General features: G+C 43.1%; 1 protein-coding gene across 1 annotated transcript in view; it reads right to left on the bottom strand.

The window, feature by feature from the left end:
• The window catches only part of ABCA13 (ATP binding cassette subfamily A member 13), a 271,361-nt gene that overhangs the window by 79,108 nt on the left and 174,833 nt on the right, over window positions 1–17,420 (bottom strand). Inside the window, 3 exon segments of the mRNA XM_056857874.1 lie at window positions 3,526–3,718; window positions 10,425–10,540; window positions 15,112–15,289. Coding sequence (XP_056713852.1) covers window positions 3,526–3,718; window positions 10,425–10,540; window positions 15,112–15,289 — 487 coding nt within the window.

Raw genomic sequence — 17,420 nt, forward strand, 5'->3', positions numbered from 1 at the left:
TACAAAAAGGAATAGCTAAAAGACCCAAGCGTACCCAAACTTTTAGAATGTGTTGGCGAAGAAGATTAAGCCCTCAGAGCTGATCCTCTCTCCACAGACAATGGAATGACATTTAACGATCTGATATTGGAACAAATTAAACTGTTTTTCTTTTTAGATGAGAAAGAGTCCTTGATCGTGTTTAATCTATTCTGTGGCACTCCACCATGGCACTGGAAGCAACACTGACAATCCTCCTGAGAAATCTCCTAGTTGTCTTCCTGTGCAATACAATACATTATTTAGGGAAAACAGGGTGTGATGAATAGTTCCCAGAACTGCTTGTAACAGGCTCTTGTTGTCTTTGTTATTTATACTTCAAAGATGAGTTTAGGTTAACAAGCCATTACACACCGGTGCTGTCAGGTAGCCAGATGTTTATTTCAGCACGACAAGATCTATCACAGACGCTATTCAATGTGTATTGAGGATGGCTCGCCAGTTACCACACAGAAAATGTAGGAAGCAAAGCTAGGATAGTGGTCATACCTAAAGTTGCCAGCTCCAGATTGGGAAATACCTGGAGATTTTGGGGGCGGAGCTTGAGAAGGGTGGGGTTTGGAGAGGGGAGGCACTTCAATGCCATAGAGTCCAATTGTCAAAGTGGCCATTTTCTCCAGGTGAACTGATCTCTATTGGCTGGAAGTCAGTTGTAATAGCAGGAGATCGCCAACCACCACCTGGAGGTTGGCAACCCTAGTCATACCCAAGTCAAGAAACAACCTGCATCACTTAAGAAGGACAACATTCTGTTTTGACCCAACACAGTGTAGCAGAGATACAGTTCCCGGCTGCAATCCAGAAGGGCAAGCATGTACTATCTATTCTTCGAAGGAAATTGTTCTAAGGTTTCACTCTTGTAAATTCTTCAGGTTTGCTCTTCCAATAGAGTGATCTCAGCAGATCTCCTCAGAATCCTACTCAGGTCTATTCAATGGGCTTATTCCCAGGAATTGCTCTGTTAGTCACCCAACTGCTAAGGCCAAGGTGGGTTTAGGGAAGCGAGCTTTTTAAGAGGAAAAAGCATCCCGCATGCATGTGCTATATTATGCTAATTTCCCCCTTTAACAACTCATAACCTAAACAGCTTTTTAGTAGGGAAGATTGATAAAGGACAATATGGGGGTTCTGTCAGGTTAGCTCTTCTCAAAACTTTCGGTATGATGAGCAAATTCCTTTGAATTGCAGTGCCAAATCTGGGAAACAGTCATTGACAGAAACTGTTAATGCTTGAGAGCTTCCAGGACAGCATGCCTACAGTGCAATCCTAAGCAGAGTTACACACTTCTAACCCCATTGACATCAGTGGACGCAGAAGGTTGTAACTCTGCACTGTCAGTCACTGAAGGACTTAGGTCAGGGGGTCGAACTGAATTGTTACGAAGGCAGGATATGATATAAATGTTACTTGGTTGGGCTGGGCCATGCCTCGCCAGCCCAGATCAAGAGTAGAGGGGTGGCTGCCCCAGCTGGCTTGCAAGCCGGATAAGAGCTCTCAGGGGCCAGATACGGCCTTCGGGCCTTATGTCTGATACCCCTGACTTAGGTGTTGAGCAATAAAAACCCTATCTTTGCATATCTGAGAGAATCCTCTTGCCTTGGCTCAATTGCAAAGCCAGATGGCTCCGGTGTAAAACACCCATCTTGGAAAACTGCATCGGTGCCCAAATTGCATTCCCAAATTGCTTCACCTGTCACTAATTAGAAGCGTTCCCTTTAAATTAGTGGGAATGCAATTTGGGTTTAGATGACGCAGATTCGCCATCCACCTTTACAAGTGAGCTAAGAGCTTGTTCAGCCAGGTATGCATTGCTTTATGATTCTCTATGTTGTTATATGCTTTGAAATTCCTGTATGTATACTCATGAGCATTAATGCATTTTTTCAGAACATATGTTCTGTGGATAATGTTATAGTGAACTGCCAATGATGAAAAAGCGTTCATGCGAAATAGGGCTTTTACCGGAAACCTATTTTGGAGTTCACCTACACAGCTGCAAGAACTCCTTTACAATTGGAGTTCACCAACACAGCTGCAAGGACTCCTTTACAAGCTGCTTGGAGTTCACGTACACAGCTGCAAGGACTCCTTTACAAGCTGCAAGGACCTTAAACTACATGGGCTGTTGTATTTTCTTCTTTGAAATTATTTGTGTATATCACTGTTTTGCATTTTGCGGTTTGTATGCACAATATAACGATTGCCTTATCAGCATATTTTTGTCTGTTTTGCCATAAGTGCTTGAGAATTCCAGTAGTACCTGGAGGTTGGCAACCCTACCCAGGGGCCAGTTGCTTTGAAATCAAAAGTTGGCCACCCTAATTAATAATATTGGTGTGCTGTCAAGATGTAATCGACTCATGGTAACCCCAGGACCAAAGGGTTTTCAAGGCAAGAGATGAACAGAGTGTGGTGAGAATTTTTATATTAAATATATAGTTTGGTTTAAGAAGAACCACTTTTTATGCCTTAATATATTATAACTTGTAGTTTAGAGTCCACATGAAGCTAGCTGACCTCAGCTTTTCCACTAGGCTCCTGACCTTAGAGGGTAACGGAGATTGCATTTAGGAGTTGATTAAACAAAGCACATTAGGTGCTTGAAATTATGTTCAAGGATAGCAAGGCCATTTAGACAGGCAACAAGATTTCTGCTTACAAATGAAGGGATTTGTTTATCCACACAGGCTGACGAACAAACAGTGTCAGAGACTCTGAAACTGAGTAACTTGTTTGAGAACAGGATATTTCCAAACAAGATTAAGCCATAATTTGCGGAAAACCCTTCCTAAAGAATTGCAAGGGAAGTGTCAGGTTGGGACCCTCTGTTAACGGGCCAGCCTATAAAAGAGTCTCCAAGATGCCAGCCCGTCATCCTTCTCAGGGAGAGACCATCTCTGTCTCTTCCTTGGAATGACCCAAAGTGCCTTGATTTATCTGTCTGTCTGTGTATCAGTGACTGTGTGGGGTGTTGTTAAATCTGTCAAGTATTATTCTTCTCTTTGCCTTACAACCTTTGTAAGTTCAATAAACCTATATGCTTTACTGCAATGTGTGTGTGTGTGGTCTGTTCTAAGTACATGGTCTGTGTTTCCTATTACATTCTCTGGCTTTGCTTCAGTAAGTAGGCAGGCAGAGAGAGATCCAAACATAAAAGGACCGGGGAGATGGGAAAGCAAATTTCCCACCACACAGAGGTGGTTTGCCATTGCCTGCCTCTGCATAACAGGCCTGGACTTCCTTGGTGGTCTCCCATCCAAGTACTAACCAGGGCCAACCCTGCTTATTTTCCAAGCTCTGATAAGATCAGGCTAGTTAGGGCTGCTCAGAAGTGGCATATCCAGTGTCTTAGGTTGTTTTAGTTTAAACATGGGATTGAAATGACTGAACATGATTGCACAAAACTATTTTTACAAATTGTGTGTCACAGAGTTCATTTTTTTAAAGTAAGAGGAATAAATGGGGGTTGTTGTTGTTCATTTTACCTCTCCTCTCTGTATTCCCAACGTGATGCCTTTGACAGCTGTGTTCCTCTTGCTAAAACCCTGGTAACTCTTCTGGAGATCATACAGCAGAAGGAGATCATTACCATTTCCTCCTCCAAAAAGCCTTTTTCGCTCCAACTCTACATCCATATCTTCTGCAGGTGGGTCAAAAGTGTTGCTGATATAGCTCTTTCTTAGCACTGAGGGGTACTGAAGCATGACTCATATAGATCCTTATGGCAAAAAATCTTTGATGAGAAACTGTCATTGATGGGCATCTCATGGGATATGATATCAGATCTCGGAAAAACAGAAGCTTTCACTACAATAAAAAAAGTGTATCAAAGAGATTGATTATGATAGCACATCCTTTCATGCTCATCGCATTTGCTCATCTTAGTTTTTTGGAATACCACCACCATGTGGTTTGGCTGCCTATACCCACTTCTTGACAATCCCTTGACTTTCTAGAGCCTTCTTTTTAGCTAGATTAAATGCTAATCCTTCTATTGTGATGCAAGGCAGAATTTAGAATTTACCATACTCGGAAAGGACTTGTCCATGCTCTTCAGGCTCCATTGACTCATTAGCTCATGTGCTCTTGGAATGTCATTTATATGAGGACCTTAGATCACAATATATTTCTCCTCTTTTAATACATAAAGCCAATGCCTCCATGTCTGATCTAATACCTCTTTTATTAAGTGATAGGGATCCCAAGGCTACAATGGCCGTGGCAAAATTTATTTCAGTCCCTATATCTCTCAAAAATTAAGACTTAAAACTATGCTGCTCAAGATCAATGGATTAAGGAGCTTCTAAGGGATAAAGGAAAGGAAAAGGAAAAATAAGGAGGCTGTTAAGGTTTAGGAATGCATGTGGTTTGTTGGTGGGATGTACTCCTGCTCTATATCTTACCCTCTTGAGAAGTTTGCTTTCAGGTTGACTCTCAGTTCAACAAAACATGGCTTGCCGTAGTGGTTGGTAATGACTTTCTTGGGGAAATCCTTCTGCGCTCATGAGACCAATATAGTGCATGCATGTAGGTCATGAGAGGTGGAGGCTGGGAATGTTGACAATTTCCATTTTCTGAAGTAGAAATTGTCCCAACTGCAAGACAGAGCTACTGAATGGCAATCAAAGGTTTCCAAATAGAAAAAGAAGAAGAGTTGGGCCATTTATGTATGGGAGGTTTTGCCTTGGATTTGCTACTCTCTAGATGCACATTTTCCCCATCTGAATTCTGAAAACTCTACATGGGGACTTACTGTTGAGTTTTGAGAATTTGGATGAGGGAAATGTGTATCTAAAGCACTGGTTCCCAACCAGGAGTCCACGAGAACTAAACCAGGGGTCCGCGAAACAAAGTTATAAACCCATAATAAATGAATATTTATGCGGGCTGCATGGTGGCGGCTCACGGGCACAGAGCATGGCGGCGTGTGGTGGTGACTCACTGGAGTGGCATGTGACAAGTAAGGAACATGAGGGGGCGTGGAGGCCGGGAGAGGGTGCAAGCGAGCCTCACACAACCACACACAATAGGAGAAACACTTGTCAAACCTTGTTTGATGATAGCTGTCGAAGAGGTTTTAGGGATGGAAGCCAAAAAGAAAATACAAGAAATAGCTCTATCGAACAACACGGTAAAAGCTTGAATTGAAATTATGTCAAATGACATTGAGGAGCAGCTTGTTTTGAAAATAAAAATTTTGCCATGTTTCGCTTTGCAGTGTGATGAATCGACAGACGTTTCTAATTGCAGTCAGTTGCTCGTATTTGTCCACTTTTTAGACGACACAACACTATTAAAGAGGAATTATTGATTTCGCGGAAACTGGAAACGACATCAAAAGGTATCGACGTCATGAATATAATAACGGAGTATTTTGAGAAACATAGCATTATGTGGAAAAAGCTCGCCAGCTTCTGTACGGATGGTGCTCCACCCATGTTAGGATCACGCTCCAGTCTAGCAACATTAATAAAACAGAAGAATCCTTCAGCAATAACAACTCATTGTATCATACATCGTCAGGCGTTAGCTTCCAAGACTCTTCCTAAAAGCCTTGTTAATACCATGGAAATGGCCATAAAAGTGGTCAATGTTATTAAAAGCAGCGCCTTAAATAAACGCCTTTTTAAAAAACTGTGCACTGAAATGGACTCCGATCATGAGACTCTTCTTTTCCACACCAAAGTTCGTTGGTTATCGAAAGGCAATATGCTGGGAAGGTTATTTGAACTAAGAAAAGAGGTTGAGCTGTTTCTAGCCGAGAATAAAATTAAAGATTTACTAGAGCTGTTTTCTGATTTGAAAAGTCAGATGCATTTGGCTTATCTTGTGGATATTTTCTCACATTTCAATAAACTAAACTTACAGCTGCAAGGTTCTGGAAACATAAATTTAGCAGGTGTGGGAAACATTTTTATGTTTGAAGATAAACTGCATGCTTTTATTTGCAAACTTCAATTATGGGTAGGCGAAAACAATTATTCTGCGTTTGTGACATTAAAAGCACTGGTCGATGATAGTAAAGATGACATGATCACCACAAATATACAAGATAACATCAGAAGTCATCTGCAAATGCTGGTCGATGAATTCCACCGTTACTTCCCAGAATATAACCAGACAGAAACAAAAGATACCCAAAAGCTGATTCGCAATCCTTTTGGTATTGCTGTTGAAGAGGTTGCAGAAGAAATCCAGGAAGAGCTCATTGAATTCCAAAATGATAGGCACTGTAAGGATGCATTTGAATCAGTTTCTCTTGAAGAGTTCTGGTGTAAAAAAGCAATTTCATATCCTACAGTTCGGGGATTCGCCTTGCGATATCTTATGCTCTTCTCCACAACTTATTTATGCGAACAAGGGTTTTCTGCTTTGCTTATAATTAAGAACACGACAAGAAATCGATTGGAAGCAAGTGATGATATTTGTGTATATCATTGCCCAGCTTGTAAAAAGGATGCAAGCTCAAAAATCCCATTGATTTACAATTAAAAGTTCCCTATTATAAAAAATATATTCAAATATTATTCTAAGTTTAATGTTTAACTAACAGTTATGATTAAAGTTTATTTTCAAATTCTTGGAATTTTTATTTTGAACCTTGGGGTCCCTGCATCGAACAAAAAATTCCTAGTGGTCCCTGGTCAAAAAAAGGTTGGGAACCACTGATCTAAAGAGTGGCAAATCCAAGGCAAAACCTCCCATATATAAATGGCACTGGTATTTATATACTGATTTTCTCTACCTTTTTTTAAAAAAGGAGAATCAAATCGGCTTACAATCTCCTTCCCTTCCTCTCCCCTCAACAGACACCTTGTGAGGTGGGTAAGACTGGGAGAGCTTGAAGACAACTGTGACCAGCCCAAGGTCACCCAGCTGGCTTCATGTGTAGGAGTGGGGAAACTGACCCAGTTCTGCCACTCATGTGGAGGAGTGGGGAAACCAACCTGGGTCACCAGATTAGAGTCTGTCACTCATGTGGTACAGTGGGGAATCAAACGTGGCTCTTCAGATTAGACTTCTCTGAACCACTACACCACTACAAGTCATCCAAGTTGTTGGTCATCCGAGATCTTGCTCATTTAAGTAATATGGAGGACCAATGAAAAGCATTTACTGTGCATGCTCTAGCAATAGGAAACTATGATTAAGTAACAAAGATGCTTAATGAGAAGTCAGCATCAGATACATCAGATAACAACATTTGCAAAAAGGAGTCTGAAACATGCCCTGTTGTTTTTGAATTCCACTGAGATAGAAACCTCAGTGAAAACAGGGAAGATTTTGCACCTCACCAATGCAAGTGTGAGATCATTAATTCCTCGCCACTCACCACAGCAAGAAGCAAGATCGACTGATGATGGCCTTGGGAAATGTTTGCCCTGTTTTGCAAAATAGATATGGTTCATCTGCATGAATCACTGGAGTATCGATCATCCCATTAACCCCATGCCACTCCAGTGACTTCCTGCATTCATGGGCCTTGGGCTATTTACTATCTGCTGGTGATACATGGCAATTTATAGCTCGACCCCAAGCATGTTTACTATGAATAGGGTTGCCAACCTCCAGGTTATAAACAATAAGAGATTAAGGATTAAAAGAACATTAACTGAAGAAGTCATTTCATGAAACAAACATAGATCATTAACTGAAGAAGGCAGTTTACGAAACAAGTATATACCCAGGACCTTGTCTTATAGAACTGACAACCTGAACACTAGCTGTGGAATTTACAACCTGAATTTGTTGGATAATTATATATTGAAGATTAACTTGTAACTTGAATTTGTTTGACCTATCCACAATCTGAATTTGTTAAATTTTCTCAAAGCACATGTATATTTTAGGAAGTTTACCTGGTGAATTGACAACCTGTATTGTTTTTGTTTAAAGAGATTGATGTCAGAATTCCATAGTTGTATTTAATGGTATTTTTTTTTATAAGAGGTACTACTGTATGCTTTTACCAACCTCCAGGTTATGGCTGGAGATCTCCCACTATTACATCTGATCTCCAGGTGACAGATAACAGTTCACCAGAAGAAAATGGCCACTTTGGAAGGTGGACTCTATGGCATTATACCTCATTGAAGTCCCTCCTCTCCCCAAACCCCACCCTTCTCAGGCTCCACCCCCAGAATCTCCAGGTATTTCCCAACCTGGAGCTGGCAACCCTAACTATGAAGTCAGTTCCACTCAGTTCCAATGCCCAGGCACTGCAGCCTAGGTTTTTCTAGGGACTGTCATCATATCTGTTTAAGAAACGAGGCTTGCTACATGTGGGTGATGGAGCAGGTGCCTAAGGCAGCCATGGCAAGCACATGTAAGGCCTACGAAAAATCAATGGGACTTCAGTTCTGAGTAAATGTACTTTGGATCAGGGTAGAAGACTTATGCACAGGTTCAAAGCCCTAGGCATTTCTTCTATCCCGTCCCCGTCCCCCGAAATCTATCAAAACATCCATCTCTGAACTACAAAAAATGTGCACTCTAGCTTTCACATTTGACAATATCAAGAGAAATCTGTATCTGGCTGCCATAGATTCAGAACAGATGAAAACAAGATTTGATTTTTGAGGCAGGTGACATTCTGAAGCTGCTGAAGTTTTTTGCGCTTTAGGGCAGAAAACATTTGTCATGTCAGTGAGCCTGTTTAGTCTAAAACCACACAGCATGCTGAAGAGCAACCACACCAGCACATCTTCCTGGGTGGGCATATAAAAATGGGAGTGGAAGGTTGTCAAACACCGGCCTTTTATACAGTGACGTTTCCCCCGTGGTCACCCCCACCAACTGCTTCGGGGCTTCTTTCTGATTATGCATGCCTTATCCGCCCATCAGAGGTCGCCTCGCTCTCCCCGCACATTTTGCCCGTGTTTTCGAGATAGTGTTTCAACCAGAATCTAAAAAATGCAGGCAAAACACGCAGGGAGAGTGAGGCAACCTCTGATGGGTGGATGGCATGCCCCAAAAGGAAGCCTCGAAGCAGTCAGCAGGGATGACTGCAGGGAAACATCCCTACATGAAAGGCCACTGATTGGACATATAACTTGGAGATAAGATGCTAATCAAAACAGGCTATTGGTTTGGTCAAGAACTGGACAACGGTGACACAGGCCTTTTATGCAAGGCTGTTTCCTCACGGTCACCCCCTGACTACTTAGGGGCTTTGCTTTGATTATCATGCCTTTTACGACCATCAGAGGTTGCTTCGCTCTCCCCATGCATTTCTGCGTGTTTTGCCTGCATTTTCTGAAACAGCCAGTATCCAGAAAACGCAGGAAAAACACGCGGAAATGCATGGGAAGAGTGAGGCGACCTCTGATGGTCGGGAAAGGCATGCATAATCAAAGCAAAAGCCCGAAGTAGTCAGGGGGGTGAGCGTGAGGGAAACAGCCTTGCATAAAAGGCCACAGTGAAATTCACATTAATTGAATTGGGTGGCTTTCAGTAACATAACTCAAGGACTAGAATGCTGTTTCAATTTGCAAGGAGAATTTTTACGAGTATTCTCCAAACGACAGTGAGTGAAACAAAACAAATGCTTGACCAAAAAAAAAAACCTGCCAGAGCAAGAATTCTTATTGGTTGATACTATCTCATGAACTGATGATATCATTGTTATGAGACAGAAAAGGAATAGAAATTATTGCCATAAAATGAAACAAGAAGTTATTTGTAAAGAGTTATCAGCAGGATAACAGTGGGGAGTTATTGTAGAGTATCTGTTCTGCATTCAGAAGGTCTCAAGTTCAATCCCTGGCATCTCCATTTCAAGGATCAGGTGACCGGTGATGCAAAAGCATTTGAGACCCTAGAGAGTTGCTACCATTAAGGCTAGACAATACTCAGCTTGAAGCCCAATCATGCTTGTCTAGTTTCATCTTGAGCCAGTCAGTGGCCATCAGTATACATTGTGATGGTGACCTCCTTCACCCTTCTTTCCCTAACAGGAGAATTATTCTGTACAAGATCAGAGCACTCAACTGTGCAAATTTCTTTATAGACAAAATAATTACAGGATGATACCTGAAATCTTTAAAAACAAAACACTGATTGATAGCATTTTGTCCTTGGTTTTTGGGCACCCTGAAAAGTCCTTCAGCACAGGTCAGGCACAATAATTTCTAATAGTCACAGCATCTTGCACGGGTTCATGATCTTCTTGGAAACTTTTCTCCCCACCCAGAAACTTTTCTTTCCCATCCAGCATATTCAGCCGCCTGCTGCCGCTCACTCTCTCAATCTCCTCTGCGGAATCGTAATCATCCGCCAAGCGCAAACCTCATGCACCCAAACAGCAGGGAGAGAGCAAGGCCTCCCAGATTTCTGGGTCTGAAGCATTAGCGATACTTGCGGTGCAGCTCTGCCAATCACTTACCCAAAGAGAATCAGCAGGAGAGCGGTGGCCGCCACGTTCTCGGGGAAAGTGAAAGCTGACAGCTGGAAGATGGTAATAATGCCAATGCACAGGCTGACTGGTACCAGTTACAATAGCTGCAGAAGGGATGGGGGGGGAAGCAGGACATTCATGGCGGTGCATACCAGTTTATACACCTACACTTCTGCAAGCATAGATACGTTCCTGGCTGCCACCAGAAACCCCCCTTTCCTCAGTCCATGAAAGCAAGTTTCTAACAGTTGGAGCATAAGTCTCTTGTTCCCTTTGCAGACTTCCTGGACGTCCCTGCAAATTCTTCTTCCCCAAAACCAAATGGGTAAAAAAAGAAAAGACCTCCCTCCAACCAATTTTGTGTCTCTTGCATGATTGTGTCTCTTGTGTGATGGGGGATGTAGATCAGTGGTAGAGCGCGCGCTTTGCATCTCTGAGGTCCTGGGTTCAATCCCCGGCATCTCCTGTGTTTTAGGGAGGGGCTGTGGCTTAGTGGTAGAGCCTCTGCTTGGCATGGAGAATGTCCCAGGTTCAGTCCCCGGGATCTCCAGCTAAAGGGACTAGGCAAGTAGGTGATGGGAAAGATCCTGGAGAGCCGCTGCCAGTATGAGTAGGCAATATGGACTTTGATGGACCAAGGGTCTGATTCAGTATAAGGCAGCTTTCATGTGTTCATGTGTTCATTTGGATAGCTCTGTGCTGCAGGGATAGCTTCTGTACAGGTAATCATGGGTTGGATCCCACAGATCATTTCCATGGATAGAAGAGGGGCATGATTTGCAATGATTTTCCCTTCAGCAGACCCCCAGCTATCCCCTCAGGCAGATCCTGGAGGTTCCCCATTCCCATGGAACCAGTGGCGGACTGGCCATTGTGTCAGCTTGTCCGATGGCAGGTGGGACCTGTGGGCCCCTGATGAAGTGGGCCCCTTAAACATTAGACAATATGTTAAAAATAAAAATTAATAAAAAGTAAATGATAGCCTTATAGTTGTGGGTCTTTGTCTCCTGGCCACTGCCTGGAACAACATTGAGGGGGTTGGGCTGCAGTGGGAGAGGAAGAAAGAAGGATTTCCACCAGTGGAAATTCCCAAGGGGACTGAAGCCCATGTACTTTTCAGTTGTTAGACATAAACATTATCCCTTTTCAGACTTCTCAGAAACCAAAATGTCTGGCATTATAAGTTTTCTATGGGATGTGAAGTGCCTTAAACAATCTGGAATACTGGTTCTTGTAGGTTATCCGGGCTGTGTAACCGTGGTCTTGGAATTTTCTTTCCTGACGTTTCGCCAGCAACTGTGGCAGGCATCTTCAGAGTAGTAACACTGAAGGACAGTGTCTCTTCAGTGTTACTACTCTGAAGATGCCTGCCACAGTTGCTGGCGAAACGTCAGGAAAGAAAATTCCAAGACCACGGTTACACAGCCCGGATAACCTACAAGAACCAATGAACTCTGACCGTGAAAGCCTTCGACAATAATCTGGAATACTGTTCAATGCCACGTTATCTCAGTTCTCTTTTTTCATAATCAGGTTGTCTTTGATAATGTGTGCATCAAGTTTCAGGTTTCTAGCCAGTGAGGAAGGGTCATAACAAATAAGAAATAAACAGGCAGAAGAGCTTCTGTAGTACTTTGAGCTGGATTTTTGCTCATGAGCAAAATGCTTCAATTTTCCTGATCCACTATAACATGGTTTGCAACTGTGCACAGATGGTATACAGGGAAAAGCCAGCCCAACTTTTCTTTTCTATTTAATCAAGATTCTGATGCTAGTTTCTGATTGCTGGAAATGCTGCAAAGAATGTATATATTCTTTCCCAATTCTTAATTACATCATCATCAATCATAACTGGCAATGCCTGGAAAAGATATACATATTAAGACATAGCCCTGACCTGGATGGCCCAGGCTAGCCTGATCTCGTCAGATCTCAGAAGCTAAGCAGGGTCAGCCCTGGTTAGTATTTGGATGGGAGACCACCAAGGAATACCAGGGTTGCTGTGCAGAGGAAGGCACTGGCAAACCACCTCTGTTAGTCTCTTGCCATGAAAACCCCAAAAAGGGGTCACCATAAGTCGGCTGCGACTTGAAGGTACTTTACACACACACACATTAAGACATAACTGTCAGTTTTATTAGCACAATTTTACCAAACCAGGATTTTAATCCCCCCCCCCAGATTTCTATATATTTTTTAAATTTGTTTTATTAATACACCAAAATGTAAGTCAACTAATCTCTGTATAGTCGCAGTTGGTCTTATGCACAAATGCCTATAGTGCAGTCCTATGCATAATAGCTCCAGCGTAAACCCACTGAAATCCATGGATTTAGACAAGACTAACTATGCAAAGAACTGTACTGCTAATTGACCTTTCAGAGTGTGTCACACCAAATGTATTTCTAATTTCTGGGCAATGTCTACCCGGAATGACGTAATCTCTGTCTAGTTTAATTGGTCTTATGTTCTGAAACCTTTCCTTGGAAAGGTTCCTTTAAATATTATTCTCACATGCTATATCAATCAATCAATAGTTTATTTGCAGTCATAGACCATCGAATAAAGCAAATTTGCATGGTTAAAAGGTACAGGATAAAAACAGATACAAATAGATTTGCTACTAAAATAATTAAGTAGTTAAAATGGTTAAAATGGTTAAAAATGGCAAGATTATCAAAGTGTATAGCTAATTAATATCCGAACGAATACTAAATGTGAATAAAATTAGAATGCATGATAATAACTTAAAATCACAGAGACTAAAACTAGGAAGATAAATAAATAAAGAAACATGCATTCAACCTGTGTAATCAAATAGCATTCATTCTCTATTTTGTTGGCTATTGTATGTTCTTAAGGAAACTCTGCCTAATTTTAATTGCTAGCCAAGGAAACCTAGCCATGCTTGCTGATAAGTTAGCCATTGAATCCGATAAAAGGAGCTCTAAACGTTTCTTAAAGGTCTGGGGCAGTCCACTAATAATGGGACCAATGAGCCTGTACGAATGTGATCATAAAGATTACACTCAAATAGCACGTGTTCAGTGGTTTCAAGCGCATCCTGTTTACATATGCAATTACATGTTTCTAATGGACATTAACCCATCCAAAACCGTGGAAGGCTGGGTATTATGCCAAAGAAGCATAAAAGCTCTGCAATATTCAGGGTTAGTAATATTAAACAGATATGGCCTAGAGATATTCCTAACAAGCAGCTCTTTTCTAAAGAGAGGGTTTCGAATCTTATTTAAGTCATGTTGTTGCTCTACCTCAGCTATCCTGCTCTTAAGTAGCTCTTTTGCCTTCTCAGAGGTCATTGTTAAGAGAAATGGATGAAATAGGCCGTAATAGTCTGGCCTGTTTGCCAGGGTGTTGTAAATGAATCTGATAATATTAGGGTTGTCAGCCCCTTTTTTTGGTGTTGCAGTTTTAGCCAACGCATGATTGTAATGATCCAAAGCCTGGCCTGAACTGTGATCATCCCCGATGCAATTCTCAGAGCTGCATTTGAGATAGAATTTGGCACCTGAAAGATTTTCCTGAGAAACTTAGACTGTACCTTGGTTCTTGTAGGTTATCCGGGCTGTGTGACCGTGGTCTTGGTATTTTCTTTCCTGACATTTTGCCAGCGGCTGTGGCAGGTATCTTCAGAGGAGTCACACTGAAAGACAGTGTCTCTCAGTGTCAAGTGTGTAGGAAGAGTAATATATAGTCAGAAAGGGGTTGGGTTGAGCTAAATCATTGTCCTGCAAAAAGTATCAAAGGTAATGTGCTAATCATTGTCCTGTAAGTATCAAGATAATGTGCTAATGAGGGTGTGGTATGTTAATATGGAACCATTGTATCCTGAAGTGATCTGTTAATGTGTGAGATCCAAAGCTAATCTGAACCAGCCCCTTACATTCCAAGATAGTATTATAAGATCTTAACCCCCCACTAGTTCACCGGACATATACTGTTTGCTTAGTCAATCCCAGGAGATTAAGTCCAGTTGTCCCTCTGGGTCAGTGAAAACACAGCCATTCTTTGGGGGCAACAAATCCTTCTCCAGTTCCATCGAGGACAATTGCTTCCCACTCGAAAGAGGTTTTCCCATCTTGCCCTTACAGGAGTGTACCATAGCAGCAGGTTGGTCAGCTGGCTCCGAGTGACATACAATGGTCGCAGCACTTGTGTGGCTATCCCCCACTGTTTCCAATAATTTGCATCTAAATGCTATATTAATCACTATTCCACTCATCACAAGCCAGTTCTGAACATTTTATTTTAGTTTCATAAGCTCTGTTAGCTTACTTTAAAATTCCTTGCATGTTCTGCCCAATCAGGAACCCCAAAAGTCACTATGAAATCTTACTTGAAGCAAAATCCAGTGTCAACTGCCATTTATCTATCAAGTACATATTTATCCTATCCATCATCCATAGAATTCAGAGTGGTTCTCCCTTTCTTATTTTGTCATCAAAACAAGCCTGCCTACTGAGAATGGTCATCCTGAAGAGAGTAATTTGAACCCAGGTCTCCTAGATCCTAATCCAGCATTCTAATCACTACCTCACACTGGCCGTACTCCACTAAGTGTCATACCTAGGCTTTTTAAAGGACACCTACAGCTTTCTGAAAGCACAAGAGTACCATGCTTATGCACGGAGATGATGTCATACATAGCACATACCATGTCATATAGGAAGTTCGTGAACCAGTATGTCTTGTAGCCAAGTCCAGTGATATGCTGCAGTCGCTTTGCACCAGATACCCTGTCTTTAACAACTGAGCTTCCAATAGAGGCAGTAAGGACTGAGAACACCAACACAATGCAGAGTGCCACTCCGCACTGACGGACATTCTCCATTCTGGGATTCAAAAGAAATCAGCGTGAGTAAAATAGCTCTGGAGTGACTTCTTGCCCCTTGTATTCAATGACAATGACAATGAAACCTTTAATGACATAATTATTATTACAGTTGTTACAAAATAATCATGAAACCTAATATCAATAAAATGAGCTCAAAAATCAAAGGTTGCAAGCTTTTGAATTTTCATCACATCCATCAGGAAATTGGCAACATCCACAGTAATCTTTGGAGCAAAATCATTTAATAGGAGCTGACATTTTGCTTTATTGGATAGATAATATTTTGAGTGTATCCAATTTTTAAGCCTTTTCTCACGGGATATTTGGTATAGGGGGCAGTCAAGCAGTATATGATCAATCGTATCCAGGGAATAGGACCCACAGGTACAAAGCCGTTCCTGTATTGGGATTTGATGGTACATTCCATGCAACATCCTAGAAGGGAAGGTGTTAACCCTGGCAAGAGAGAAGGCTCTATGAAGGGGAGGGATGTCCAAATTATAGAAATAATGGGGAATACTGTCAGTTTTGTTCATAAGACCCGGCGCAGCTGAGGAGCAGACTGGGGGTTGAGTGGGATGCAGCCTCTGTAGTTCCATATCTAAAAAGTGTTTCTTAACAATTTTAAAAATATGAGCCTCGGAAGTTGAGCCCAAGTCTTCCAGGGAGACTCCGGTAGATTTTATTTTGGACAGAATTATACGGTCCCAGGTAGTGTTATGTAGTTCTTTCAGCAGCATTGATAAGAGAGAACCACACTGATCCTACTATAACTGCTCAGCAAAAGCCTTCAAGGCACTCTCTCACACACAGGGGCATTTTTCACGGTAGATTTTGCTTCTGTTTTGCCATGGACTAAAAAAAACCACGATTTAAATGTTTTTTTCATGACCACGATTTATCCCTGTCAGTTATCTGTACTTTTGGTTTTTCATGGGAACAAAGCACGCTGTATTTGACAACGGTTTGGTCTGTCCCTTTTGCAGGCGGCCTCCCCTTCCAACAGGCTCATTGTTTATGCCTGCCCCCAGCTCTGCCCCAACTCCGCCCAGCAGATTACCTCGTGCGGTTCACCAGCCCCAGCGCAAAAAACAAGCACCAATCCCTCTGGTCTCCTCCATTTTTCTTCCACCCTCACTCTGTTCTGCTTTTGGAACAGTCAGATTCCAAATTGGGTGGGGGGGACAAGGCAGCACTTTCCTCAAAGCTTCCCTCTATGTTCTATAGGTGTGGAACCCATTGCCCTTTAATGATAGACAGGATTGGGGGGGAGGCAGGGAATCCATGTGCCCAGAGAAGTGTTTAGCTGAAAGTGGGAATGGGGGGGGAGAGGAAAGAAGGCCCCTGAATTGTGCGCTGGCCATGATCCGGCCACATTGCATCGTGAGAGACAGGAGGGCTCCTAGCTTGCGCACCAGCCCCGATCCAGCCAGTGTGCATGGCGGGGGGGGGAGAGGAAAGAAGGCCCCTGGATTGCGCGCTGGCCATGATCCAGCCACATTGCATCGAGAGAGACAGGAGGGCTCCTAGCTTGCGCGCCAGCCCCGATCCAGCCAGTGTGCATGGCAGGGGGGGAGAGGAAAGAAGGCCCCTGGATTGCGTGCTGTCCATGATCCAGCCACATTGCATCGAGAGAGACAGGAGGGCTCCTAGCTTGAATGCCAGCCCCGATCCAGCCAGTGTGCATGGCGGGGGGGGGAGGAAAGAAGGCCCCTGGATTGTGCGCCGGCCATGATCCGGCCACAGTGCATCTAGAGAGAAGAGGGAGATAAGAGCAGGCTGGCCGCCCCTCTTCAGAAGAGTGATGGGAGGCAGTTTCGCCTTGGATTTCCGCTCTCAGGATGCACATTTTTTCCATCCGATTTCTCAAAAATCCCCCCTCCCCTCTGGGGCAGAGGGGCCAACAGCCCCTTCCCTTGAACATCCCCCCACGGGTCCAGCTGCCCTAGACTGAGCTGCCACCACCACCCCCAGTGCGCGAGGAGCACATGGCATGGCCCCCCGGTCTCCCCCTGGAGCAGTCCGTCCGACGTCCCCCTGAGCTTGGAGGTGTGGGCCCAGCTCCAAGGCCCATCCCGGGCGAGGGGCGGGGAAGGTGTGCGGGGATGGAGGGAGAGAAGTGCCAGGAT

Source organism: Euleptes europaea, chromosome 11 (assembly GCF_029931775.1).
Source record: "Euleptes europaea isolate rEulEur1 chromosome 11, rEulEur1.hap1, whole genome shotgun sequence".
In the NCBI taxonomy this organism is placed as follows: Eukaryota; Metazoa; Chordata; class Lepidosauria; order Squamata; family Sphaerodactylidae; genus Euleptes; species Euleptes europaea.